The sequence below is a fragment of the Lepidochelys kempii genome, chromosome 2, assembly GCF_965140285.1.
Source record: "Lepidochelys kempii isolate rLepKem1 chromosome 2, rLepKem1.hap1, whole genome shotgun sequence".
Classification (NCBI taxonomy): Eukaryota; Metazoa; Chordata; order Testudines; family Cheloniidae; genus Lepidochelys; species Lepidochelys kempii.
In genome coordinates this window covers 2847533-2875048 of record NC_136381.1, presented here as the reverse complement: position 1 = coordinate 2875048, position 27516 = coordinate 2847533, and the positions used below count along the sequence as shown (strand labels likewise).

At 60.4% G+C, this 27516-nt stretch overlaps 1 protein-coding gene across 7 annotated transcripts; it reads left to right on the top strand.

Moving 5' to 3' along the window:
• Positions 1–4780: 4780 nt before the first annotated feature.
• On the top strand, positions 4781–27469 carry TONSL (tonsoku like, DNA repair protein). 7 transcript variants are annotated; one of them, XM_073329887.2, is made up of 26 exons: positions 4781–4863; positions 8681–8776; positions 12975–13117; positions 13410–13593; positions 14256–14385; positions 14657–14828; positions 14992–15106; positions 15808–15953; positions 16246–16398; positions 16723–16848; positions 17529–17715; positions 17954–18018; positions 18224–18313; positions 19048–19120; positions 19212–19375; positions 19532–19655; positions 20017–20759; positions 20853–20947; positions 21307–21460; positions 21661–21739; positions 22306–22607; positions 23188–23359; positions 23822–23994; positions 24315–24388; positions 25692–25825; positions 26361–27469. In XM_073329887.2, exons 1-26 carry the CDS (start codon positions 4833–4835, stop codon positions 26552–26554), a joined length of 4119 nt encoding a protein of 1372 aa, XP_073185988.1. In that variant the 5' UTR covers positions 4781–4832; the 3' UTR covers positions 26555–27469. The 7 variants fall into 7 exon arrangements, 6 of the variants coding, with proteins under 6 accessions (XP_073185988.1, XP_073185987.1, XP_073185989.1 ...); XM_073329886.2 differs by having other exon boundaries at positions 21304–21460; XM_073329888.2 differs by lacking the exon at positions 26361–27469 and having other exon boundaries at positions 21304–21460; positions 23822–23981; positions 25692–25778.
• The last annotated feature ends 47 nt before the right edge of the window (positions 27470–27516 follow it).

Here is a 27516-nt window from a genome sequence, read left to right as displayed (position 1 = left end):
CGTGATATGTTAAAAGCAATTCAGCCGTGCATATGTGTTGTTCTTTGGCGTTATCAGTCTTTATGGAGACTTTATTGCTAGTACTGGACCATACCTGTCCTTGTACTTTGATTCTGTGACCTTTTGTCTCTGCATGATGCTTAATAGCTTTTACAGAATCAAACTTAACCGTGAATTGAACACGACAAATAGAACAATATCCCGAGTCTTCACTTGCCTTTGTAAGCCAGTTCCGATACTCTGGGAGTTGTAGCCACTCATCTTTAAAAGAGCAGAGCCTTCGACTCTTTTTCTTTTCGGGTTCCGCCATTTCACCCTCGCGCTAGTCTGGCTGCAAGCACAGGTCAGCCACCAGATAAAAGTGTTGAGCGTGTGTGGCAGTTGCTCCCCGCTGCTTGTGGTGGCGCACTAAAAAAGTTATTCAAAGAGTCAATCCCCTGGTTTTTGGCCGATTGAGTACGCTAATTACAGGTTTTATTTGTTACAGGACGCTAGAAGAAGATAGACAATCGTGGTAACTCACTTTTGGTGTCCGGTCAATACTTCTGACTAGAGACTGCACCGGTCCCCTTAAAACTGGACTTTTTATATATTAGCCTCTCTAATTTGTCACAAGCTGTTTTCAGTGCAGCTAAAGTTAACAGCGGTATTTTGACCAGCTTGGGTAACATCCAGTTCTGCAAGGACATCTCTGTGTATTTGCATCAGTTCAGTTAGCACCACCCTGGGGAGAGCATTAACCGCTGCGGCTAGCACATCAAACGGCATGCTTACAGTGTCCCCATTTTTCATGTTTGGTAGAGTATTATTAAGCCATGACAAAATGACGTGAAAACGATAATTTAACAATATAATTTACATTGGATACCAGCTGCTCTCAAGATTAACAAAACAAGGCCCTAACATGTTGATATATTAAGTCAACTGTATTAAGATAAGAGTCAGAGTCTGGTTTTAACCTTTAAGACAGAAAACCCCCAGCCAGAAGACAGCACACAGAGAATTTAGTTCATAAGTCAACACCCCCCCCCCAGTGTTTATATTTACGTATTAGGTACCAGTCATTCCTTAGAACCTTCCAGTGACTGAGAAGCTGTAATTGTCACGGGTTTCTCAGGCTCGCCTTCATTTGTTGGTACTACATTGACTCAACACATGGTATCTGTTGTTCAAACCTCTGCTGAATGTTGTGTCAGAGAAGTCAGGACAGGGGCAATAGGGGGCAGAGCACTGTGGGAGCAGTCCCTGGAGCCAGAGGCAGCATCGGTCCCTGGGCCGAGGGCATTCGGAGCACGATTGGGCGTAGGTGGGGGTTGATTCCTGGAGCAAGGGGTAGGGTTGCCACCCGTCTGGGTTTTTGGCTTCTGTGTCCAGGTGCGATGATGCTGGAGAGAGCCGGGGCCTGGGAAGCTGAGAAGGCAGGATGGGCCATTATGGATAGTGGACCCGGCCATGCTCCTCAAATGCTGTGCGCTGGCAGGATCCCTCCCCCAGGTCCAGGGGCACCATTTAGGAAGGGGAGAGGAGTATTTGCCCTCCCCGCCCCCCCAAGATTCATACCCAAGCCTTGACATGCAGGAGTGCTGGCCCTTTAAGACAGGCACACGGAGGAGTGTGTGTGTTTGTGCACGCAGGAGTCACACAATCCCTAACCCTGAGCTCAGCGATGAAAGTAAGCTGGCGCGGTCCAGTACAGCATACCGGTAAGAGCCGGTACACAGCTGACCATACCAGCAGGGCCGCTGATGATGGGGGCCAAAGGGGCAGCTTCCCCAGGGCCCGGCAATTTAAAAGGGCCCAAGGCTCCCGGCAGTGGCCGGGAGCCCCGGGATAGCGCTAGTGGCGGAGATGGCAAAGAGCCCCAGTCCCTTTAAATCGCTGCTGGACCGTGCTGAAGGGCTGGCCGGTGGAGTCTGGCCCCAGCCCCGCCCCTTCCACCCAAGGGCCCCCCCCCCCTTCCGGTTGAGCCGCCCCCGCACCTTGCTCAGGATCCCGGCTGCCCTGTGTACTGGAAAGTCCCTTAAATTGCTTTCACCCAGCCTGAGCTGTCAATCAGCTGGTGGCTCCTTTGACTCCTTTCTCGTGCCCATCGCTCTGCACAGTGCTGTGCCTCCCCTGGCCAAAGCCTTGAGTTTGCACTACCTGTGGTGAACTTTCCGGGGGAGGGGGAGGGGAGGGTGGGTTGCTGGTCCCTGGATCCTGCATCTCCTTCATCCTCCAGCCTACCAATTACAAAGTTCCCTTCCCCCCCAAAAGGGTTTGAACTAATGCCTTCAGACCCTCATCTGCTGAATGGATCTATGTCATCTTTGGTGAGTTCATCCTACTTTTGAGAGGCTTTCTAACCTTTCACAGCAGAAGTATATTGCAGTCTGCCAGGCAATCATGATGCCAGTAAAAGCCAGTGCTTTTACTGACACGATGTAGCTTTATTTTATTAGCTCCTCCACTGTTTTGCTGCCTTTTGTCGACAAAACTCTGTGGTGTAGACAAGACCTCTAATGCCTAAGACAGTGCCCTAAAGAAATTAAAGGAAAAAGCTCAGAGAGGGTAAAAGATGCCCAGCAGCAAGACAATGGGGGTAGTTCTACATTACCCAGAGGGGTTTCTTTTCAGATCTCTTCAGCTTCTAGTTTCATCTCCAGTGTTCCAACAAAAAGAGCAAGAGCTGCCCCCAGAATGCCCCGTCATTTACCTAGGCCCGAGTATTGGATGCTGATAACTTGTGATGTATGTGTTTAAGGATCTAGCCCTTGGTTGAACTTTATATCTAGGTACCGTCTTGTAAAATGGCTTGCTTTCCCCCTGGAAAGGTTCTCTTGTGGATGATCTCCATACATAGTTTTACCATAGTTAATTCATTGCAATTGGTCCTACACTAAGTCTAATGTTACTAGAAGGCAATGTTTGTTCCAGTCTTTACAGAAGTTCTATCAAGTAAGTTCTACTAATTAGGTACACTTTAATACTACCAGTAAGATGTGCTAAATGAATTGTTCACTATAGCATGCCACTTAGGGAGGTCTTTTAGCAGAGAATCCCTATCCATAGCTGTCTCTAGCACAGTTTCCAATGAAAATTGCAAATGGGCAAATTCTGCCCTCCTTTGCACTGCTGGAAATCGGAGTCACTGCATGGGTCTCAACCATTATTCTGAATTTGGAGTTGTGTAAATGAGAACAGAATATGGCCCATTTTATTTCATTTTTAGTTTTGATCTTACTGATGCAAGATTTTGAAAAATATATTTTAGCCTCCTTATTATACACCTAAGGTTCACTGAAATTCTACTACATTTAGCATTTCAATCAATCATCTGTGCATTGAAAAAGTAAGAGTACAGAAAGTACTGCTATTTAAAGTGCTTCAGTTGTGGGGTGCCATGAAACAACCTTTGCGTTAGGGTGTGATAAAATATTGTCATTCAAATCGCTGTAGTACCACAAGGTTTAAAGTAGTTTAAACTTTTCCGGAGTACTGTCAACCTGTGGAACTCCTTGCCAGAGGATGTTGTGAAGGCCAAGACTATAACAGCGTTCAAAAAAGAACTAGATAAAATTCATGGAGCATACGTCCATCAATGGCGATTAGCCAGGATGGGCAGGGGTGGTGTCCCTGGCCTCTGTTTGCCAGACGCTGGGAATGGGCGACAGGGGATGGGTCACTTGGTGATTCCCTGTTCTGTTCATCCCCTCTGGGGCACCTGGCGTTGGCCGCTGTCGGAAGACAGGACGCTGGGCTAGATGACCCAGTATGGTTTATGTACTGCACCCCTTGCAAGAGTCTGATTTGTCTTGGCCACCCCCACGTTTCACCTCACTTAAAAACGACTTGCTTACAGACCAGACAGGAACATACAAAAGCCCCACAGCCCCCTGGGGCTGAAGAAGGGCGCAGGGGCTCATTTCCCGCCCCCCGGCGATTCTAAAATGGGGGGCACTGGGGAGATGCACCCTTGTGCTGACAGTCGCCGTGCGTCTGAAGCCCGAGCTGGCCCTGCCCTGGCTAGCGCTTGCCCTGTGGCCCGGGGCAGGCGCAGGCTGAGATCGGGGGAGCCCCCGGGAAGAGCCCCGCGAGCCCTGAGATCGGGGGGGGCCCCCGGGGTGAAAGCAGCCGGGGAGCGGAGGCGGCGGCGGGTTTGTTCTGAAATCGATGCGCGGCTGCCCCCTCGCCCCCCGGCATCCCAGGGAGAGTTGCCCCCCGTCCCTGGTGCCCCCGCCCGGGCAGCGCCGCTACCTACCGGTGCGCGGGAGCCGCTGCTCTGCCGGCCCGGCGGCGCTTACTGCGGGGACCGGACGTTGGGTGTCCGGTCAGCCGCGCCGACCGGACACCGAACCGATCCCCTTTGCGCCCGCCCGCCCGCCGGGCTGCGGCCGCCCGAGCTCCAGGCGGACACGTTTGCGATACAAAGGCGTTTGCCTCGCTCCTCTCGCAGGACTACATGTCCCAGCATGCAACGCTGCCGGGCCGCCCCGGACCCGAGGGACCGGCCCGCGCCACAGCGAGGCGGGAAGCTTCCACCGGCGGGGCTGAGCGGGGCGTCAGTGCGCGGCATGCTGGGAGCTGTAGTTCCGGGCCGCGCGTGGCGCGTTGCCTGCTGGGAGCTGTCCCGCGGGTGGATTTCCTTTGCAGCCTATCAGAAGAGGGGCTGGCCCTTTGGAGGGCGGGATTGGCGTGCTCAGTTTGTGATTGGCTCCGTTTCCTGGGACGGCGGTGCCTGGTGGCCAATGAGAGGGCAGCCCCGGGGATCGGCGTCCAATGGGACCGGCGCGGGGGGCGGGCCCGGTGCGAAGCCAACGCGGCGGGACGGGAGCTGGCGGCGAAGCGGGGGGATGAGCGGGGAGCGGAGCCGGGAGATCCGCCGTGAGTGCGGGGCCGGGCCGGGATCTGGGGCGGTATCGGTGGGGCGGGGATGTGTGGGGCTGGGGTACTTGGGGAGGGGGGAATCGGGGTGTTTGGGGGGTAGGGGGTGAATGGGATGGGACAGGTGTGGATCTGAGGGGGTGGGGCGGTGGGTGGTATCGGTGGGGCGGGGATGTGTGGGGCTGGGGTACTTGGGGAGGGGGGATTGGAAGGGGTGGGGCAGGGGGGAATCGGGGTGTTTGCGGGGTGGGGGGTGAATGGGATGGGACAGGTGGGGATCTGAGGGGGTTGAGGTGGTGGGGATGTGTGGGGCTGGGGTACTTGGGGTGGGGCAGGGGGGAATCGGGGTGTTTGGGGGGTAGGGGGTGAATGGGATGGGACAGGTGTGGATCTGAGGGGGTGGGGCGGTGGGTGGTATCGGTGGGGCGGGGATGTGTGGGGCTGGGGTACTTGGGGAGGGGGGATTGGAAGGGGTGGGGCAGGGGGGAATCGGGGTGTTTGGGGGGTAGGGGGTGAATGGGATGGGACAGGTGGGGATCTGAGGGGGTTGAGGTGGTGGGGATGTGTGGGGCTGGGGTACTTGGGGTGGGGCAGGGGGGAATCGGGGTGTTTGGGGGGTAGGGGGTGAATGGGATGGGACAGATGGGGATCTGAGGGGGTTGAGGTGGTGGGGATGTGTGGGGCTGGGGTACTTGGGGTGGGGCAGGGGGGAATCGGGGTGTTTGGGGGGTAGGGGGTGAATGGGATGGGACAGGTGTGGATCTGAGGGGGTGGGGCGGTGGGTGGTATCGGTGGGGCGGGGATGTGTGGGGCTGGGGTACTTGGGGAGGGGGGATTGGAAGGGGTGGGGCAGGGGGGAATCGGGGTGTTTGCGGGGTGGGGGGTGAATGGGATGGGACAGGTGGGGATCTGAGGGGGTTGAGGTGGTGGGGATGTGTGGGGCTGGGGTACTTGGGGTGGGGCAGGGGGGAATCGGGGTGTTTGGGGGGTAGGGGGTGAATGGGATGGGACAGGTGGGGATCTGAGGGGGTGGGGCGGTGGGTGGTATCGGTGGGGCGGGGATGTGTGGGGCTGGGGTACTTGGGGAGGGGGGATTGGAAGGGGTGGGGCAGGGGGGAATCGGGGTGTTTGGGGGGTAGGGGGTGAATGGGATGGGACAGGTGGGGATCTGAGGGGGTTGAGGTGGTGGGGATGTGTGGGGCTGGGGTACTTGGGGTGGGGCAGGGGGGAATCGGGGTGTTTGGGGGGTAGGGGGTGAATGGGATGGGACAGGTGTGGATCTGAGGGGGTGGGGCGGTGGGTGGTATCGGTGGGGCGGGGATGTGTGGGGCTGGGGTACTTGGGGAGGGGGGATTGGAAGGGGTGGGGCAGGGGGGAATCGGGGTGTTTGGGGGGTAGGGGGTGAATGGGATGGGACAGGTGGGGATCTGAGGGGGTTGAGGTGGTGGGGATGTGTGGGGCTGGGGTACTTGGGGTGGGGCAGGGGGGAATCGAGGTGTTTGGGGGGTAGGGGGTGAATGGGATGGGACAGGTGTGGATCTGAGGGGGTGGGGCGGTGGGTGGTATCGGTGGGGCGGGGATGTGTGGGGCTGGGGTACTTGGGGAGGGGGGATTGGAAGGGGTGGGGCAGGGGGGAATCGGGGTGTTTGGGGGGTAGGGGGTGAATGGGATGGGACAGGTGGGGATCTGAGGGGGTTGAGGTGGTGGGGATGTGTGGGGCTGGGGTACTTGGGGAGGGGGGATTGGAAAGGATGGGGTAGGGGGCTGGGGGGGTGAATGGCATGGGACAGGTGGGGATCTGAGGGGGTGGGGCGGAGGGATGGGAGGGGGGTGTGGTGGGGCAGGGGGATGGGGAGTGAGTGGGCCGGGCGGGTGTGGATCTGAGGGGGTGGTATCGGTGGGGCGGGGATGTGTGGGGCTGGGGTACTTGGGGAGGGGGGATTGGAAGCGGTGGGGTGAGCAGTGGGTGGGGCAGGGGGAAATTGGGGTGTGTGGGGGGTGAATGGGGTGGGACAGGTGGGGATCTGAGGGGGTTGAGGTGGTGGGGATGTGTGGGGCCGGGTGTGGAGTGAGTTGGCTGGGCCGGGTGTGCATCTGAGGGGGTGCGGCAGTGTGTGGTATCAGAGGGGTGTGTGGTGGGGATGTGTGGGGTTGGGGTGCTTGCAGCGGGGGAATCTGAGCTGTGGGGCAGTGGTGTGTGGGATGGGTGGCATGGGGGCGGGGGGTGGTAGGGGTGGTGGCTCGTGCAGGGAGGAATCGGGGTGTGTGGGGTGGGGGGAGATTGGAGGGGTGGGGAAGTTTGAGGCTGGGGTACTTGGGACAGGGGAATTGGAGCAGGGTGAGGTGGGGTTGTGTGAGCTGGGGCAGCGGGTGGGGCAGGAGAGAATGTGGGGAGAGTATTTGGGGGTGGACTCATTGAGCTGGGCCCTTGGGCTGGGGATTGGAGCTGGGTGGGGAGTGGGATAGGGGAGGGTGTCAGGTATTTGGAGTTGGGATCGTTGAGCTGGGCTCTTGGGCTGGGGCAATATTTTGGGTGGGGGGATTTAGGGTTGGGGTCCATAGTTGCCTATGTAAGACAAAGCCCCTAATATCATAGAATATCAGGGTTGGAAGGGACCTCAGGAGGTCATCTAGTCCAGCCCCCTGCTCAAAGCAGGACCAATCCCCAACTAAATCATCCCAGCCAGGGCTTTGTCAAGCCTGACCTTAAAAACTTCTATGGATGGAGATTCCACCACCTCCCTAGGGAACCCATTCCAGTGTTTCACCACCCTCCTACGGAAAAAGTTTTTCCTAATATCCAACCTAAACCTCCCCCACTGCAACTTGAGACTATTACTCCTCGTTCTGTCATCCATCCTCTTTGGAACCCCCTTTCAGGGAGTTGAAAGCAGCTATCAAATCCCCCCTCATTCTTCTCTTCCGCAGATTAAACAATCCCAGTTCCCTCAGACTCTCCTCATAACTCATGTGTTCCAGTCCCCTAATCATTTTTGTTGCCCTCCGCTGGACTCTTTCCAATTTTTCCACATCCTGCTTGTAGTGTGGGGCCCAAAACTGGACACAGTACTCCAGATGAGGCCTCACCAATGTCGAATAGAGGGGAACGATCACGTCCCTAGATCTGCTGGCAATGCCCCTGCTTATACATCCCAAAATGCCATTGGCCTTCTTGGCAACAAGGGCACACTGCTGACTCCTATCCAGCTTCTCGTCCACTGTAACCCCTGGGTCCTGGATGGGGCAGTGAGTGGAACAGGCTGGGGGAGGGGTGGAGATGGGTGGTCTCCTAGGGTGGGGGGAGCCCTGGTGGGTTTGGAATTCTTGTCACTGGCACAGGGGTGTAGCTGGGACTGGTGGGGGAGCCAGATGTGAGAGGGCAGGGCAGGGCCTAGGAGCGGGGTCACAGGAGTTCACCCCCTGGGACTAGCCTGGGGGCCCTGCCCTTAGTTCTGGAGGGGTGGAGGGGTTGGCTGGGCCGGAGGGGGCCCCGGGCTCTGAGTGGGAAGAATGCATTGACAGAACCTGGGCTCAGCTCCTGGCCCTGACACCAACTTGCTGGGCTACCCTGGGCACGTCCTGTCCATCCTTCTCTGGGACTCAGCTCCCAGGGGCTGATGGTGCTTCCCCACCTGCAGGGAGTGCGCAGACAGGTTGGGGGTCATAGGAAAACTTGTCCATGGTGATTTGCTGCCCTGTGCTGGGCGCTCTCTTGGTGCCTAGTTAGGTGGCCAGTGACTGCGCCAGAGGGATTTGGTGCTAACAGGCTGCAGGGGCGTGACTGGTCGCTGATAGTTTTTCTCCTGCTGCCCCACAGAGCTCCAGAAGGCGAAAGACAAGGCCCAGAGGAGTGGGAACCTGAAGGAGGAAGCTGTCATTTGTAACCAGCTTGGGGAGATCTTGGCTAGACATGGTGAGTGGGTCCCAGGGCCCTGCTCCTGGTGGGTGAGGGTGGCCGGCTCGCTCCTGTCTGTCTCTGGTGGCTGAGGCTGACTTTTTGGGAGATAGGGTCTGGAGAGCCCTTTGCCCGTGCAGGTTTTGGGGCCCTGCCTCTGCGCCGTGCCCCCGCCCCCCCCCCCCCGAGTGTCGCATGCACAGGCCAGGGGTGAGATGGGATCTCTGCGCTAGGATCGGGGTCGGCCCCTCTCACACTGAAGCAGGTCGCTGGCCCATCTGCTCCCCTGTCTAGCCCTGCCGGTGCGTGCTGCCGCAGGAGAAGGCGGAAAGGCGGGTGGTGTGGTGCAGCGTGGGCAGAGGGGATTCCGTCTGTCCCCTGTGGGGAGCACAGTGTCCTGCAGCAGGATGTGCGATCGCCCCACTTCAGGGCCATCATTCCAAAGTTAGTCACTGTGAAGTTCTCTAGGCTGTTTTTTTGTCCCCGCTGCTCTGGTTATGTTTGTGGAGGCCTGTTAGGGGGCTTATTCCTTCACCCACTTACTTCCCTGGTCCTTCTCGCATGAACAGAGAGCAACAATACCCGAAGTCCGAAGGTGCAAACAATTCGATGTTTATTGGGGTGAACTTCCAGCAAGCTTAAATACAAGTTCCTTTTTTCCTTATTTTCGAATCCCAACTTACTTCCTGTTTGCCCCTAATTTATATAGTAATATTCTTAGCTATACCTTAACCAATCATTCTACTAACATTTAACTAACCAATCCTAACATGGATTAGCTAACCAATTATATCCCACCACCTTAATTAGTTTACACCCAGCAAAATTAATTATACAGCAGACAGAAGCAATCACAGAACCAGACAGAGACCATGCCAATAAACAATAGCAAAGTGGGAACTATAATGACAAAACAATACAGAAGTGAGGATTTCACAACTACATCTGTAAAGACATAAGAGTTTCCCAGCTGTGTCTATTGATAAGTGAGTTCTTACCAGACAGAAAACTATCAACCTCAATTTCCTTTTACAGCTTCTAGGCACTTCCCTTTCTCTGGAGGTGATAGGCACTATAAGGACAGGATTAAATTCCTAACAGCCCAATAGCACCTTATTTCAGTGTGACTAGTTTGGAATGTGAGGATGTGACCATTCACTTCCCAGCTTATGGCTGCCTCTGTCACTTAGCCAAAGGCCTTAGCCTAAGAACAGGGCCTCAGACTGTCACAGTAAGAGAAGGCCCTTACACTGGCAGACAGTGATTTTGATTCTTTCTTTTATACCTCTAACTAGCCAAGTGATAGGAATACACCTAAATTCTTAGAGTATAGGCCTTTACAGACAGGCCTGAATATCTATATCCTAACAAGGCCGGGCGGAGGAGGGCACCTGGTGCTGGGATGGCCCTTGGTTCCTGGGGAGTTAAGTCCAGAGGCTGGGACCAGCCCTGTGTCTGCCGCACAGCCGAACTTCTCCCTGCTGGTGGTGCCGGAGGAGCGGGGTTGGCGACCACGCTCTCCATCCTGGAGCTTTAGGCTCGTTTGGGTGCACTGGGCCCAGGTCAAGGAGCGCCTCGAAGATCAGGGCTGAGACGCTGAGCTGGGCTCTGTTGTCCAGGAAGCCAGCGGAGGACGGGCCTGAGGTGCTGGTGGAAGCCTGTGGCGCTGAGGAGATGCTGCAGCATTCTGTACTTGCTAGAGTTTCCTATGTGCTGAAGGCTTCGTGCCCAGGTGTGCCGCATTGCTGGAGCCCAGCGGAGAGTCAGTATAAGGCCAGGAGGGACAAGCACATTGTCTCATCTGGACACCAGCACCTGCCCGCTGACCCCAACAACCGAAACAAGGCCAGTGCACCACAGGAGGCTAGGCTGGTATGGGCAGAGAACAGGAGGGGCCAAGCAGCACCATGGCCCATATAATCCTGGCAAGTGACCCACACCCTCCAGAAGAAGGTGAAAACCCCACAGTGTCCCCGCCATTGTGACGGGTGGGGGGATTCCTTTCTGACCCACGTGTGGCGATCAGTCAGATCCGGAGCATGTGAGCGGGAGCAAGGCAGCCCAACCTTGTAGCACGAGACTCAAGGAGCTCTATTCGTTGGCTTAACGTGACAGTTAAAGGGCGACTGGATCAGTTGATAAGTACTTACATGGGGGGCACGTATTTAATACCAGGCTCTTCAGTCTCGCAGAGGAAGGTCTAATGGGATCCAGTGACTGGGTGTTGAAGCTAGACACATTCAGCCTGGAAATAAGGTGCACGTTTTTGACAGTGAGGGTCATTAACCACTGGACCAATTCCCCAAGGGGTGTGCCGGATTCTCCACCACTGCTCTGCTCTGGGAATGACTTGGGGGCAGGGCTCTGGCCTGTGTTACACAGGGGGTCAGCCTGTATGGTCACACTGGTCCCTACTGGCCTTGGAATCTATGACGAGGAGAGAGCCCCAACACCCCCCTCACCCCCCTCCGAATACATTGGGGGCTGGATAAAAATCCCTTCCTGTCCCCTGCAGATCACCAACGGAGACCCTGAAGCATGAGCATTAGGAACATAAGACAGAAACTGGAAGGATCCCCAGAGCTACCAAGCCTTGCCCCCATCATCACAAACAGCCCTCTCATACAATCACACTCATAATTTTAGGTTTCAGAGTAACAGCCGTGTTAGTCTGTATTCGCAAAAAGAAAAGGAGGACTTGTGGCACCTTAGAGACTAACCAATTTATTTGAGCATGAGCTTTCGTGAGCTACAGCTCACTTCATCGGATCCGATGACCCAGGGTGTTTGGGGGGTAGGGGGTGAATGGGATGGGACAGGTGGGGATCTTCATCGGATCCGATGAAGTGAGCTGTAGCTCACGAAAGCTCATGCTCAAATAAATTGGTTAGTCTCTAAGGTGCCACAAGTCCTCCTTTTCTTTTTACTCATAATTTTGCCCAGCTTGCTCTCAAACCTAACAAAGTTGTTTGTCCCCCACAACTCCTGGTGGGAGGTAGTTCCAGAACCTCCCTCCCCTTCACTGCCCACCTGAATTTATTCATAGCCATTTGTTCTCAGGCCAGCATTGTCCTTTAGCTTCCCTAGCTCTTCCCCCTCCCTGGGTTTACCTGCCCGGCGTGTTACCAGAGAGTAAGGAGATCCCCTCGGAGCCGCCTTTGTGCCACGCTAACCAAGCCAGGCTCTTCCAGTCGCCTCTCCTGAGCCAGGCCCTGCGTTCCTCTGACAAGCCGAGTCGCTCTTCTCTGCCCCTTGCCCAGTATGAATTCACCTTTCGTGGCCATGAAATTATACTCAGTATTCCAGATCCGCCCTTCCCAGTGCTTTGTACAGTGGCATGAACACTCCCCTCTCTCTACTGGAGAGACCTTGCCTGAGACAGCCTAGGATCACATTTGCCTGATTCATGGCTGCCTCATATTGGTGGCTCCTAGTCACCCTGTGACCAACCCACACACCCAGGTCTCTCTCCTCTTCTGTCACCTCCGGCTGATGAGCCCCCAGCTTGGAGCAGAAATTCTTACGATTAGACCTTAAGTCCATGACCTTGTCCTTTGTACAACTGAATTTCATCCCATTTCTTCTACTCCAGTCTTCAAGACCATCTAGATCTTCCCGTCTAATATTCTGATCCTCCTCCAGAATGACCATCCCTCCCGACTTCATATCATCAGCCAATTCCATTCACCTGCTTCTGCTTTTTGTACCATGGTCATTAATAAAAATCCAGACTAAAATTGGGCCCAAGACTGATCCTTGAGGAGCTCCACTTGGAGCCTCACAGTCTGATCATTCTCCTTTCAGCACAATCCGTTGCCTTTTCCCCTGAAGCCGGTTCCCTTCACCTTCCAGTCCTTGGGCTGAGCCCCATCTTCTCTAATTAAACTAATTTCTCATGTGGCACCGTGTCTAACACTTTCCTGCCATCCACGTGTATTAGATCTGCTGGGTTTCCCATAGCTAGAAAATCAGAGGTGACGAGGGTCATCTGCTCTCACATCCCCAATGCTGAGTACGCTTCAGATCGGAGCATCGGAGCCCTGAGAGCACACTTGCATCCCCAATGCTGAGTACACTTCCAATTGGCTCTCATCCGGGGCCAGGGTTAGTGTGTCTCCGGTTAGTGCCGTGGCTAATGAAGCAGGTGCTGCCTTTCCCACCTTGGGCAGCAGGTTTGCTTCCCCCTCACCCCGCCTCCTTTCTCTGCTCCCGGCAGGGCGCTATCGGGAAGCGCTGGAGGAGCACCGGCAGGAGCTGCGGCTCCTGGAGAGCGTGGAGGACGTTCTTGGCTGTGCCGTGGCCCACCGGAAGATTGGGGAACGCCTGGCCGAGCTGGAGAACTATGAAGCTGCACTGAAGGTAGGAGGGTGGGGAGCTGATCAGCCGCGGGGATCGGGACTCTCCAGGGAATGGGGATGAAAGCTGATTCCCCGGAGTTCAGCCCCCCTGAAGACTGCAGTGTGGGGGTGGTGAGGGTGCAGCGGGGCAGGGATGAGGGGGGAGAATAGCTGCAGAGGTTTAAAGGGGAACACTGGGGCACGTGGTGGTAACCTCTGAGCTGTCAGCCCCGGAGAGCCCAGTTCAGAGCCAGCCTGGATCCCCAGGGCTTGGGGGTCTCCGCTGAAACCCGCTCACAGTCCTGCCCCCTCAGCACCAGCGCCAGCACCTGGAGCTGGCCCGCGCCCTGTCCGACCACACCGAGCAGCAGAGGGCCTGGGCCACCATAGGCCGCACCTACATGTTCGTGGCTGAGAGCGGCCAGGCTGGCGAGGCGCTGCGGGAGGCGGAGCAGGCCTTCATGAAGAGCCTGGCCATCCTGGAGGAGAAGCTGGAAGGTGAGGGCCTGGTGGGCGTGCGGGGCTGGGAGCTGCGGGGCACAGAGCCGGGGCAGGGGCGTGCGGAAGGGCTGCCAGCTGGTGATTGGAGCGGCCACGGGAGGAAATGCCAGTTGGGTTCCCCTGTGACAGCCTGGCTGGGCAATCCCAGTACCCACACTTCACCCATTGTCCCTGCACCAGAGCTGGGATCCTCCCGGTCCCTGAGCTCCATCTCCTCCCTGAGGCACAAAGGGACAGAGCCTCGGGCTTTCGTCTGGCCTGCCAATCTCCTTGTGCCGGTTTGCAGGGCTCCGGCTGGAATCTGCAGGCCAGGCCCATGGCGCCAGCTGTTCCTAGTGCCTGTTTGACAACGAGGGATTGTGGGATATACAGGGGCACTTAGGGGACTTCCAGCCCTATCTGACCTCTGCGCCAGGGGTCAGGCAGGACTGCACCCTAGACTGTCCTGGCGCTCCCACCCCTTCCCTTGGGAGTTGATTCTGCCGGCGGATCCAGTCAGCCACAGGACTATGTTTCCTGGCATTCAGCCTGGCTCTTTGTGGCAATCTTGCTGTTCCTGGCCCCCTGGGCCCTGGAGCTCCTGCCTGGCAGATCTGGGTGGGTGAGGAGCAGGGACGTCCGGAGCCCGCTGGGTAACGGGCTGGCTCTGGGTGTCCCAGGGACGGTGCCGCAGCGGGAGCTGAGCGAGATGAGGGCCCGGCTTTATCTCAACCTGGGCTTGGTCTATGACAGCATGAAGGACCAGGCCAAGTGCAATTGCTACATCAAGAAGAGCATCTTCATCTCGGAGTAAGGCCCTGGCCCCTTTCTCGGGAGGGGTGGGGGGGAAGAGGAGAGGTCTCTGCAGCCCCACCGAAGGCCCCTTTCCTGGGGAAAGAGCTCGCACGTTTCCCCAGGATTCAGCCCAAAGCCCTGGCCCACCCTCCGTTCCTGCATGTGGCTGTTGGATGAGGGGGAGCCCGCTGGTTGCTGGGGCTAAGGGGTGTGGCGGGCCGGGTATGTGTGTATGGGGGGGCGTGACCCCGAGTCGTCCCTGGCCATGACCCCGCCCTCCCTCCAGGCAGACTCGCCTCTTCGAAGACCTGTACAGGGCCTACTTCAACCTGGGCAACATCCACCTGCGGGAGGGGCAGTACTCCAAGGCCATGCGCTGCCTGGAGCGGGCGCGGGACTGCGCCCACACCATGAAGGAGAGGTGCATGGAGAGCGAGTGCTGCACCAGCATCGCCCAGGTGAGTGTCACCAGCTGCTGGGAGGCAAAGGGGCAGCCCCCCCCCCGCCCCCCCACACCAGCGGGGCGTCCACTTTCTCCTGGGGTGGCTGTGAGCAATTGTACCTCCCTGGGGGCTCATCTGCCCTCCCCTTCTCTGAGCCTGGTGCCCCGGTGCCTTGCAGGTGCTCCTCAGCCTGGGGGACTTTGTGGCCGCCAGGCGCTCGCTGAAGAAGGCCTACGTGCTGGGCTCGCAGCAGCCCCAGCAGCGCGAGAGCATCCGCAGGAGCCTGCGATATGGTGAGCGCGCCAGAGCCGAGCTCCCTGAAACACGGAGCTCAGGGCCGGGCTGCAGGGATTGGGTGGGGGGGATCCAGTCCCTGCAGCCGGCCTGGGGGGATCCCCTGGGGGAGGCTGGGGTGTCTGCTCCCCAGGGCTCAGCACTGAACTTTGCAAGACTGACTAGGGCAGGGAGCCCTGTGGCTCTGGGGGCTCAGCCCCAGAGGAGATTCTCGTCTGGACCACCTGGCTGTCAGTACCTGGCCCGGCCCAGCCCCTTCCCCTCCAAATCCCCTTCTGTGGCTTGTGGCCCATGGAGCAGTGCCCCCAGCACCAACCCCCTCCCCGCAGGCACGCTCAAGGAGAGGACTCGCAGCTGCTGGGGTGCAGGGTTCGAGGCTGGCACAGGCTCTTCCTCCCAGGGGGTGGCCTTCAGGGCTCCTGGTAAGTCCCTGACGTGGCCCCCCCATGTCACCATGGGGCACCTGCTTTCTGTGACTGAACCCAGAGCCAGCCCAGGTGGGTCTGGGAAGGAAGCTCAGCAGCTGCCCAGAGGATGGCCGGTGTCCCATAAGCCTGCGGGCTGGGTTGGGTGAGGGGGACCTTGCGGATCCCCTGCCTGCCCTGCACCCCTAGGGGACAAGAGCTGCTGGGAGGCCTGCCCAGGCCTGGCATCCTGAGCCCCCGGCGCATGCTGCTCACGCTGCCGGCCTCTCTTGCAGCCCTGATGGTGAGCCATCTGCAGGAGGCCCTGGAGGAGGCCGCGCCCGGCGACCTGCAGGCAGCCCTGGGCCTGTGCGAGCAGCTGGGGGACCTGTTCTCCAAGCACGGGGACTATCGCCGGGCTGTGGAGTTCTACGAAAGGCAGGTGAGTCAGGGGCTGCTCGGGCAGGGGGCAGGACAAGCTTGCCCCTAGGCTGTGGGGCCTGTGCCGGCGGGCATCCTGCATGGATAAGGGGCTCCCCCTTCCTCCCAGCCACTTCCGGGGTGCTGGTCTGGAGAGGGGCCATGCCAGCCACTCTAGATTCACGCACGGGGCGTGGGGTGTACGAGCCAGGGGAGTAAGCCCTGGGGCAGGGCGGGCTGGCCCTGGGCAAGGTTGGCTGTGTGGCTGGGCACCCGTGGGCAGAGCGCACAAGAGACCGTGTCTCTCCGGGCAGCTGCGTTACGCCGAGACCCTGCGGAGGCCTGAGCAGGAGCTGGCTGTGATTCACGTCTCCCTGGCTGCCACCTACGGGGACCTGAAGGAGCATGGCCGGGCCGTGCAGCACTACCAGGCGGAGCTGGTGCTGCGGCGTGGGAACCCGCTGGAGGTGAGAGGGGCAGCCTGGACTGTGCCCGGAGCCCTCAGTCCGTGGAGACAGACCCCCACCCAGGGGGAGGCCAGGTCGTGCTGGGCCCGGGTCCCCATTGGTATGTTAGGGGAAGCTTGGCTAGCAGGCAGAGCCTGGCTAGGGCCCCACGGAGCAGGGCAGGCAGAGGGGCCAGGATGTCACCTTTACCTGCCCCTGCTGGCGATGGCGGGTGGGCACACTGCCAGCGGAGCTCAGCCTCTGGCGGGCAAGGGAGGAGCCGGGGGACTGGACTGGTGCCGGCGGGCTGAGCCCAGCCCCTGACCCGTTGTCTCTGCGCCCCAGGAGGGGAAGACCTGGCTGAACATCGCCCTGGCCAGGGAGGAGGCCGGCGAAGGCTATGAGGCGCTGGAGTCCTGCTTCCGGAGCGCGCTGCAGTGTGCGGAGCGGGCCGGGGAGCCCAGGCTGCAGGTGACAGGGGGGAGGGCTCTGAGCTGCTCCCCAGCGCGGACTCCGGTGCTTGCCTGCAGCTGGCAGCGCCCCTCTCAAGGTCCTGCGAGCCGGGGAGTGAGCTGGGAATGGAACCCAGGAGTACTGCCTCCCAGTCCCCTGTCCTAACCACTGGACCTCACTGCTGGGGCCTGCTGCTGAATGTGTCACTTTCCAGCCCCCTTCCCCCACCCGACATGCAGCCCCTCCTGGCTGCCCCCGCTCCTCTCTGGCAGGTGCCCAGGAAGACTCCATTTAGCCCGCCTACCAGGGGACGCAGCTTCTCGCTTCGCCCGGGAGCCCAGGCTGTACCCAGCTGTACTCAGCATTGCAGAAGCCCTGGGGGGGGGGCGGTGGAGGGAAGGACGTGGGGTGCTGGGGCCCTGAGCTGAAATGCAGCCAGTGCAGCTGGGTCTAGACTCGTGGGGAGCCCCACCTAGCCAGCGTCCCCCCGGCCTCACCTATAGCCCTGCCTGCTGGGCTGGGCCAGGGCTGGGGGGTCTGGGAGCTGCCCCGACGGCCACTCACCGCAGCGCCCCCCAGCTGGGCCGGGCCAGGGCTTGGGGACCTGGGAGCGTCCCACTCCCAGCCAGAGCTCCTGCCTCCTCCCCTGGCCCCCCTTCTGGGGCAGGGTGATCAGCCCATCTCCCTTCGTCCCCCAGCGGCAAATCCTGCGGCACCTTCACCCCATTCAGCAGAAATGGGGGTGCCCCGAGGCCCCTGACACGCTGGCCAGGCTGCAGAGCCTGTGCCGCTCGCAGGGCTGGAGCGCAGCCGGGGACAGTGACGAGGAGGAGCTGGAGAGCAGCGAGCCCCTGGAGGAGAGCGACCTGGAGCTGTCTGAGAGCGGTGAGTGGGCGGGGGAGGGGAGAGGGGGCAGGGGGATTCCTGGGGACCCTGGAGTCGAGTCCTGGCAAGTGAGCTGGGTGGGAATGTGGTGGGCGGGGCTGTATCCCCGTATGTGCCTTGCCTGGCATGTGGGGCCCCATGTCTGCAGGGTGGGGGGCTGTATTGTAGCCAGCTCCCCCGGCTCCGGCCCTTCCCCCACCCAGCACAGCGGTACCTCACCCGGGCCTGTGTGTTCCAGATGGGGAGGAAGAAGACCTGGACGGCTACAACAAGAGCGTGCCCGGCCGGCGCAGGATCACCAAGGTGAGGCCGGGGCCTGGGCGCAGCATTCTCACCCTGGGAGACTAATCGGGGGTCGGGCTGAGACCCTGCAGGGCTCATCCCGGGCAAGGGCTGGATTGCGGGTGGGGGCGGGGCTGCGTGGAGGTTGGCGATGATGGGGATTTGATCTGGGGCCCCCTGGGCAGTTCTGATCCTGGTGCTTCCCTCACCCCCCATACCCCTTCAGTGGAACCGGCGGAATGACCGAGGCGAGACCCCACTGCACCGAGCTTGCATCGATGGGAACCTGCGCCGGGTCCAGTTCTTCCTGGAGCAGGTAGGAAACAGTCCCCGGCTCTCAGGCACCGGCCCCAGCAGGCCCCTTCCCTGTCGCCCCGCAGCTTCTGGGGTGGTGCGGGTGGCTGGGGAGTTGGCTGGCCCTGCAGAGCCCCTTCATCAGAACATAAGAACAGCCATACTGGGTCAGACCCAAGGTCCATCTAGCCCAGGATCCTGTCCTCTGACAGTGGCCAGTGCCGGGTGCCCCAGAGGGAATGAACAGAATCATCAAGTGATCCATCCCCTGTCGCCCGTTCCCGGCTTCTGGCAAACAGAGGCTCGGGACACCATCCCTGCCCATCCTGGCTAATAGCCATTGACGGACCTATCCTCCATGAATCTATCTAGCTCCCTTTTGAACCCCGTTATAGTCTTGGCCTTCTCAACATTCTCTGGCAAGGAGTTCCACAGGTTGACAGTGTGTTTCGTGAAAAAATACTTTCTTGTTTTAAACCTGCTACCTATTAATTTCATTTGGTGACCCCTTGTTCTTGTGTTATGAGAAGGAGTAAATAACACTTCCTTCTTTACTTTCTCCACACCAGCAGTGGGCACGTTTTAGCAAGGGCTGAAGGGATCCCGCTGGCGATGGAAGCGCTGGGATTGGTGGGTGGTCCCGGGGGGTGGGCAGGTGCATTGGGGGGAAGGGGTTTCACAGCTCTCCCCATCAGGACTTCTGGCCTCAGTGTAACCCCCATGCCTGTTTTCATGTCTCTTCCTTCCTGGTGCCAGGGTCACCCTCTGAACCCGCGGGATTACTGCGGCTGGACCCCCCTGCATGAGGCCTGCAACCATGGGCACCTGGGTGAGTGAGGGGGGGCAGTGAAGTCTGGGGCAGGGAGCCAGAGGGGCCATGTCACTGCTGCCTGGCACTAACTGCTGGCTCCTGTGCCCAGAGATCGTCCGGCTGCTGCTGGAGCGTGGCGCCTCCATCGATGACCCTGGGGGGCCGGGCTGTGAGGGGATCACCCCCCTGCACGACGCCCTCAACTGCGGCCACTTCGAGGTGGCGGAGCTGCTGCTCCAGAGGGGTGCGTCGGCGGTGCTGAGGAACGCCAAGGTGAGGGCAGGGGCTGGGCTGGGCTGGGCGCACCCCGCCTAGCTGCAGGGTATATGTGTGGGGGAGTGCCCTGGCTCCTGGGGCCAGGCTGGCAGCAGTGTCGCCCTGAGGCCCTGCCTGCAGTGGTGCCCATGGCCTATGTCTCGCCCCGCGCAGGGCCTGAGCCCGCTGGGCACCCTCCAGGAGTGGGTGAGGATGTACGGCAAGGACCTGGACCAGGAGACACGCCGGCGCTGCCGAGCCATGGAGCGGCTGCTCAGGGAGGCCGTGGCAGGGCGAGGTGAGGCCAGACTGGTCGGGGAGTGAAGCTGAGGGGCGTCTCCAAGGGGCAGCATTGGGTGGGCCCCGGCCCCGGTCCCGGCCCTGGCCCCGGCCCTGGCCCCGGCTTGCTCTTTCATTTTCACCGGGTGCCCTGGCTTCTCTGCTGAGCCCTCAGTGCAGCTCCCAGACCCACTGGCAGGGGGTGGGCTGGAGTCCCCTGCCCCTGTCGTCCTGGGGAGCGCGTCTAGCCTGGTACCAGGGGCTGCCTTTCCCCCTCCCCGTCTCCCTGCTGTGCTCTGCAGCCCCTTGCTCTCGGGGTGTTTGGCCCTGGATCTGGGGGCCATGGGCCCAGCTCACGGGGTCTCTTGTCGCCCCCACAGCACCTGATGCAGCCCTGCCCCCCCGGGACATTCTGCACAGCCAGCTGTTTGATGCTGAGCTCTCGGAGCCTCTAACGCTGCGCCCCTCTGCTCCGGCCCCACAGCCCCGGAGCGGGGGCCCCTCCAAGGAGCCCCCTGTGCCCTGCGGGCTCCCCAGTCAGCATAGTGGGAAGGGGTCAGAGCGCAGGGCCGAGCAGGACGACTGCATGACCCCACTCCGGCCCGTCAAGAAGAGGCAGCGGCTCCTGGGCCAGAGGGAGGATTGCCGGACACCGGGGTTCCTGGTGCAGGAGGAGCCTGAGCTGCCCACCCGTGGTGGTGGCCAGGCGGAGTATGAAGCAGCCATCCGTAGCGTGGGCAGTGCCCAGTCCTGCCTGGGCACAGAGCCGGTGCCATCCAAGACCCCTGCGAGACCGGCCCTGATCCCAGCAGACGAGTACGTGGGGGACGACTGGCTGGAGGATGACCTGAGGGCGAGCCGCGAGCCCCGCAAGAGGAGCCGCTGGGGCCAGGGGGAGTCGGGCTCGGACTCTGGAGACGCCACAGGGCCCGAGAGCGACAGCGGGGCCCCCCCCCAAAGGAGGAGGGTCCGGCAGAGCCGCCTCACCCAGATTGTGGACAGAACAGTGCTGGGCCGATCCCGCGGAGGCTGCGCCCTGGGGGCCCCAGAGACCGCTGCCGGCCTGAGGCCCACGGACAGCAGCCGAGCCAATGGCCTGAGAGGCAGTGGAGAGGCCCCGCAGGTGAGGCGCCCGGGGTGTCGGGCTCACAGTGAGGAGGGCGTGGGGTACCCTTGGGGTGTCCTGTGTGCCTTGACTCCACTCTCCTGTCCCCAGCTCCCTTCGCTGTCTGCAGCCCCCGCTCGGCCGCCCGCCATTCGAGTGCGTGTCCGGGTCCAGGACAACGTCTTCCTTATCCCCGTGCCCCACAGGTGAGAGCTGGCTCGTGGCCTTCATCCCGGTGTGGCCCAGTGCCCCTGGACCTCCACCCCAGGCCTCCTGGGCAGGGGGGCAGGTGGAGTCCTGCCCCCTACAGGTCAAGTGTGAAGCAGCATTAGCAGCACCCTCCAAGGGGTCTGGCTCCTAGGCAGCTGCTGGGGCCCATCCCCCTGGGCGAGGGGTTGGCCAAGGGGGTCAGGTGCTCAGGGTAACACTGCTCTGAGTAGGACGTGATCCCCCTCACAGCCACTGGGGAGCGGGGCGGGGTGGTGCCTGCGGGGCCTAGTTCCGGCTGAGGACCGGTGGCCTGTAGGGGACGCTCCGCCTCAGCCCCTCCCGTCCCTTGCAGCAGCAGCGAGAGCCGCCCGGTGGCGTGGCTGGCAGAGCAGGCAGCCCAGCGCCATTACCAGACGTGTGGCCTGCTGCCACAGCTCACCCTCAAGAAGGAGGGGGCTCTGCTGGCGCCCCAGGACCTCATCGTGGATGTGCTGCAGAGCAACGAGGAGGTGAGTGGGGGGCGTCCGAGCCAGCGTGGGCACCTCCTGGGTCGAGCCCACGTAGCTCCCCCGCAGGCTGCCGAGGGGGTCGTAGTGGGGCCCGTCACCGTGGCGTCTGGGCCCCGGCTACTTGGTGCAGAGGACTGGGAGTCTGGACACCTGGGTTCAGTGCCCATCCTGTGCCAATTGGACTCTCCTCTCCCTTGCAGGTGTTTGCAGAGGTGCAGTCCTGGGACCTGCCCCCGCTCGCCGACCGGTACAGGAAGGCCTGTCGCAGCCTGGCCGTGGGTAAGAGGCTGCCTTGGGGACCTTGCTGGCCCTGCTCTGGGTGGGCGCTGGAACCATCGGGCACAGAGGGATCCAGGTCTTGCTGGGTTTTGTAGGGCCCTGGGGCGGTCAGAGCACCCCCTTCCCCCTGTGTGTGGGATTACATTCTGGGGGGTAGAGTGGGAAGGACAGTCCTGGGGTCAGGGCGCCAGCCTGGGATTGGGACCCTGCTCTGCAACAGCCTCCCTGTGGGGTCTTGGGCAAGTCCCTCAGTCTCTGGGCCTCTGGCTCTGGCTGTGGAAGGGGGTTGGAGGCAGATCTCCAGCCCCACGGCCGTGCGACATGCCAGAGAAAGGCCAGTTCAGAACTTACTGAAGGGCACTCGGTGCTCTTGAGCCCTGGGGAGCTGGGCTTGGCCCGAGGGGCCATTAGTCATGGCCGACTCCTGTGCAGCGCTGGGGGCGTTCTCCCCCTGGCTGTGGCTCCAGCCTCCAGCTGTCAAGGACCCTCAGCAGCAGTTCAGGTCCTCCGGTGCCCCAGTGGGCCTGGGGCGACCTGCCCTCACCTGCCCTGTCTCCGCGTTGCAGGCGAGCACCGGCTGCTGCTGAAGATCATGGAGCTGCAGGAGTCGGGCCCCTCGTTCAGCGCCTGCGGCCTCTCGCTGCGCCAGCCCCACCTCGCCCCACTCCTGCGTGCCCTCAAACTGCAGACCTCCATCCGGCACCTGCGGCTGGCTGGGAACGGCCTGGCCGATGGCCTGGCCACTGAGCTGCTGGCCACGCTGGGCACTATGCCCAGCCTGACCCTCCTCGACCTGTCAGCCAACCAGCTTGGGGCCGAGGGGCTCCGCACGCTGGCAGCAGGGCTGCCCACCCAGACGGCCTTTCAGGTAGGGCTGGGAGCATGTCCAGCATCCTCTCCCCCTGCCCCAAGACTGGGCAGGGAGTGCGTGGTGCATCCAGCCCAGGTGTGGAAGAGACCCTGGCCTCACGCCTGAGCCCTAGAGCCACAAGCAGGGGCTGGGGACCCCCAAGCTTCCCTCCCTGAGCTCCAGGGCGAGCCCTCCCAGGCTATGGCTGTTGTGCCCCAGCTGAGTTGGCACAAAGGGCCCCCAATGACCCCTGCCAGGTCCAGAGCTGGCTCTACCCCAGGGCTGCCCTGATCAGTACCAGGTGCTGCACTCGTCCTGCAGGCCCTGGATCTAGGGAAGGGGAAACTGCGTCCCTCCTGCTGCCGGGGAGTCTGCCCCTAGGGCCCTGGCGGCGAGGCACTGGGGGTCACTTAGGAAAGGAGGCCCACATGGGGGGCTCTGCTCCCACTGTCGCTTCTCCCCCTGTGCCCCTCACCATCAGGTTGGTGCAGCCCCCTGCCCGTCTGATGGCACTGGATGTGCAGGGCAGACCCCAGAGGGTTGGGGGTGACCCCCCTGTCCACCCAGCAGCGCTGACTCCTGCCCCCCATCCTGCCAGAGCCTGGAAGAGTTGGATCTCAGCCTGAACCCCCTGGGAGATGGCAGCTCCCAGGCGCTGGCCTGCCTGGTTCAGGCCTGCCCCGTCCTGACCACGCTCCGACTAAAAGCCTGCGGCTTCACTGGGGCTTTCCTGCAGCACCACCGCCTACTGCTGGCCAATGGTCTGAAAGGTACGTGTCCCCCTGAGCAGGGAAGGGCACTGGCCACGTGGCAGAGATCACTGATAGCCTCCTTGTGCACGATTGCAGAGGCATCTCTCGGCTAGGGACCCCTATGAGTCCCCAGAGGGACCGGGGGGAGGGCGAACAGCTCTCAGCTCGGGGGTCGAGTACGGTTCTGCTCATGGAGAGAGTCCTGATCACTGTCCAATCCCAGCCCAGCTCTGCTGATGCCCCTCAATCCTGCCCCATAGCTCCCCGCGATCCAGCCCTGGGTCCCCCACCTCTGCCAACGCCCCTCAGCCCTGCCGCACAGCTCCCTGCTCTGCTGTTCTCTCCCAGTCCTGGTCTGTCTGGTACATAAGTTTTGCGTTACGCAGCTGCGGACAGGGCCTCAGGTGAGCTCCCCAACTCCCTTCCCTTGCTCCCGCGGCTGCAGGCTCACTGTTAGCTCGCTGTCTCTCCCTGGCCCAGGCGCTGTGCACCTGAAGACCCTCGCGGTGTCCCACAATGCCCTGGGCTCCACTGGCCTGGAGCTGCTGCTCAGGAGCCTGCCCTGTGCCACCCTTAGCCAGCTGGAGATCGACTCAGTGGCTGCCCGGCTGGAGGAGCCTCTCATGGATCCAGTGGTCAGGTACCTGATGCAGGTAATGGGCCCCAGGCGGGGTGCAGGGGCAGCTTGGGGGGAATCCTGCTGTAATCCTTTACTGGCTCCAGGAATTGCAGGAGTATTGCTCGTGGTAAGAACATGGCTCCGGCCACTGACCTCAGCCCCTGCGCTGCAAAGAGACAAGGTCCTTCCTCGGGAGCGTGACCATCCGGTGCTCCTGGTTCTGCTTCTCCCAGGTTCTCTGGGGAATCTCAGGCGTTCAGCGGCTCCAGGCCCTTGCTTGAAAGAAGGGTTTCGCCTCTGCCCCGTTCAGCTGGGGTGTGGCTTTGGGATCAGTTCCCCTCTGTTCCCTTCCAGGAGGGATGTGCTCTCACCCACCTGACTGTGTCCGGGAACCACCTGAGTGACGAGGCTGTCGAGGAGCTGGCCAGGTAAAGGGCAGTGCTGGAGTCTCTGGGCCTGGGGGTTTGTTGGGGGGGGAGGGGGGCAGATGGTTGTGGGGTATGGGTGTGCTGCTGACTGTGAGGGGCTGTGATGTGGAGCTGAACTGGGAGCCTGAACTTCATCCTGCCGGGTCCTACCTGGAAGTGACCCCCCCAGATCTCCTCCTGCCGGGCCCATCCCTTGGTGATGGGGGCCAAGAGTGGGCAGGGCTGCTGTATAGTAATGCTTTGTTCGATGTCTAGTTGGCAGCCAGTATCAAGTGGAGTGCCCCAGAGCTCAGTCCTGGGGCCGGTTGTGTTCAACATTTTCATTAATGATCTGGAGGATGGCATGGATTGCACCCTCAGCAAGTTCACAGATGACTCTAAACTGGGAGGAGAGGTAGATTCGCTGGAGGGGAGGGATAGGATACAGAGGGACCTAGACAAATTAGAGGATTGGGCCAAAAGAAATCTGATGAGGTTCCACAAGGACAAGTGCAGAGTCCTGCACTTAGGACTGAAGAACCCCAGGAACTGCAGCCAGACTAGGGACCGAATGGCTCAGCAGCAGTTCTGCAGAAAAGGACCTGGGGATTACAGTGGACGAGAAGCTGGATATGAGTCAGCAGTGTGCCCTTCTTGCCAAGAAGGCTAACGGCATGTTGGGCTGCATTAGTAGGAGCATTGCCAGCAGATCAAAGGACGTGATTATTCCCCTCTATTCGGCACTGGTGAGGCCACATCTGGAGTACTGTCCAGTTCTGGGCCCCCCACTACAGAAGGGATGTGGACAAATTGGAGAGTCCAGCGGAGGGCAACGAAAATGATCAGGGGACTGGAACACATGACTTATGAGGAGAGGCTGAGGGAACTGGGATTGTTTAGTCTGCAGAAGAGAAGAGTGGGGGGATTTGATAGCAGCCTTCAACTACGTGAAGGGGGGTTCCCAAGAGGATGGAGCTTGGCTGTTCTCAGTGGTGGCAGATGACAGAACAAGAAGAAATGGTCTCAAGTTGCAGTGGGGGAAGGTCTAGGTTGGATATTAGAAAAAACTTTTTCACTAGGAGGGTGGTGAAGCACTGGAATGGGTTCCCTAGGGAGGTGGTGGAATCTCCATCCTTGGAGGCTTTTAAGGTCAGGCTTGACAAAGCCCTGGCTAGGATGATTTAGTTGGGGTTGGTCCTGCTTTGAGCAGGGGTTTAGACTAGATGACCTCCTGAGGTCTCTTCCAACCCTGATATTCTAAGATTATGGGTGGGAAGAGTGAGGCCGGGGGCTGTTTGACTCAATTCTTCCCTGTTGGTTCCAGGTGCCTCCTGGTGTGTCCACCTTTAGTCTCACTGGATTTGTCTGCAAACCCCGGGATCACCATTGTGGGCTTGCGGATGCTGCTATCAGCCCTGGGGGAGAGGAACCAGGGGCTCCGCTCCCTCAGCCTGGCAGGTGAGGGTGAAAAGGGCTTGGAGATCCCCAGGTCACTGGTGGGGGTCTAGTGAAGGGTCCTGCTTCCCAGTCCCTGGCCCTAAGAGAAGTGCTGGGGCAGGGGGAGAAATGCAGTCCCTGCTGGGCCTGTCATAAGACTGACCCTGGGCAGGGGGCTGCGAGCACCAGGACTGGGGTGGGGTGGAGTTAGCTCTAGAGCCAGCCTAGGTCACAAGTGCCACATCTCCCTGCCTACCTGGGGGATTCCCAGAGCGCCCAGCAGCCGGGGAGTGACCTGGCTGAGCCCTGGGGGATGGCAAAGCCACCCGCTGGTGTGGCCCAGGTACTCCTCTCTTGGTGGTGCACAGAGGGGAGCAGGTCAGACAGACGCAGCAGCTGAGCTGGGGGGTCCAGGACTGGAATAGCTGGGGGCTGCAGCTGATAAAGGGCATGGGCAGAGCTCAGGAAGGGACCACGGGGATCACCTAGCCTGACATCCCTTTCCCTGGGTCCCGCATTCCCTACGCTGGCACAATGGCCTCTTCCCTTCCTGCAGGCTGCAGCGTGCAAGGCCCACTGGACAGCACCACGTGGGCCCGGCTCTCTGCCAACGTGCGCGAGTTGCGACTCTGCAGCCAGCAGCTGAGCAGGAGCGACCAGCGGGGCGTGGGCGAGTCCTGGCGTGGCCCCGCGGGCACCTCTCTGTGCGCAGTCACTCGGCACCACAAGCTGTTCTGCAAGAGCGTGTGACGGGACCTGCTGCCCACTGCTGTATAGATCCCTCAGGGCCTGCTTGACTCCTTCCTCAGCCATCCCTGGAACTGCAGAGCTAGGGGGCATTCTGGAGGTCGGTCCTCCTGGGAGGCAGTGGCCATTGGCAGAGGGGGTGTCTGGCGGTAGGAGGAAGCAAGCACTGGCTGGCCTATGCCAGCAGCTGTTCTGCACTCAGCCCTGGCCCATGGGGAGAGGGTGCAGGGCCCTGGCTGCTGGCGCTTATCCTGCCATCTCCAGGTGCTTGGGGCTCTTTAGCTTTGCCCCGCCTGGCACCTCTGCAAGGTGAGAAGGGAGTGTTGGTACCATCTTATCCAAAGGAGGCAGGATGCCAGACACTGCGATCAGTGGAACTCCCTCCAGAACCGTCCACACCCTGGGGATTGCTCAGCTCTGGATCGACAGCCTCTGCTGTGGCCAAAGGAGGCAGCGAGTTACCTGGCCCGCACTGCTCACAGAGCGATGGTGGGAATTCCTAGTGCGCTGCTTGAGAGATCACTTACAGTCCCAGCACCCCCATACCTGGGGGTGGCTTGTGTTTTCTTGGCACAGCAACTGCCCTGGAGCAAGTTCTGAAGGTCACTGAGGCCCTGGGGCAGAAGGGTCTCCCCCCTCCATTGCCCTGGGAGCCTGACTCAGAGTGGGGGTGGGGAGTGGGGTGTATTTTATTTGTCCTATAATAATCTTTCTGTAATCCAGTCCTGCAGGGGGAGGTATTCACATCCTCCCCAGGCTGTAGGGGTTCTGGCCCCACCCTTCCAGTGGCCACTTGGGCTAGTTCAGACATTACAGGTTATTTATTGACTGTCGGGTGCTTTTCCTGGGAGCACAAGGCTTGCTGCTCGTGGCCCCAGGGGCATCAGTTAACCATGGTAAATAAAGTGCTGCATTCCACCAGCTCTGGCCTTGGCTGCTCTTCTCACAACTCTCCCCACAAGCTG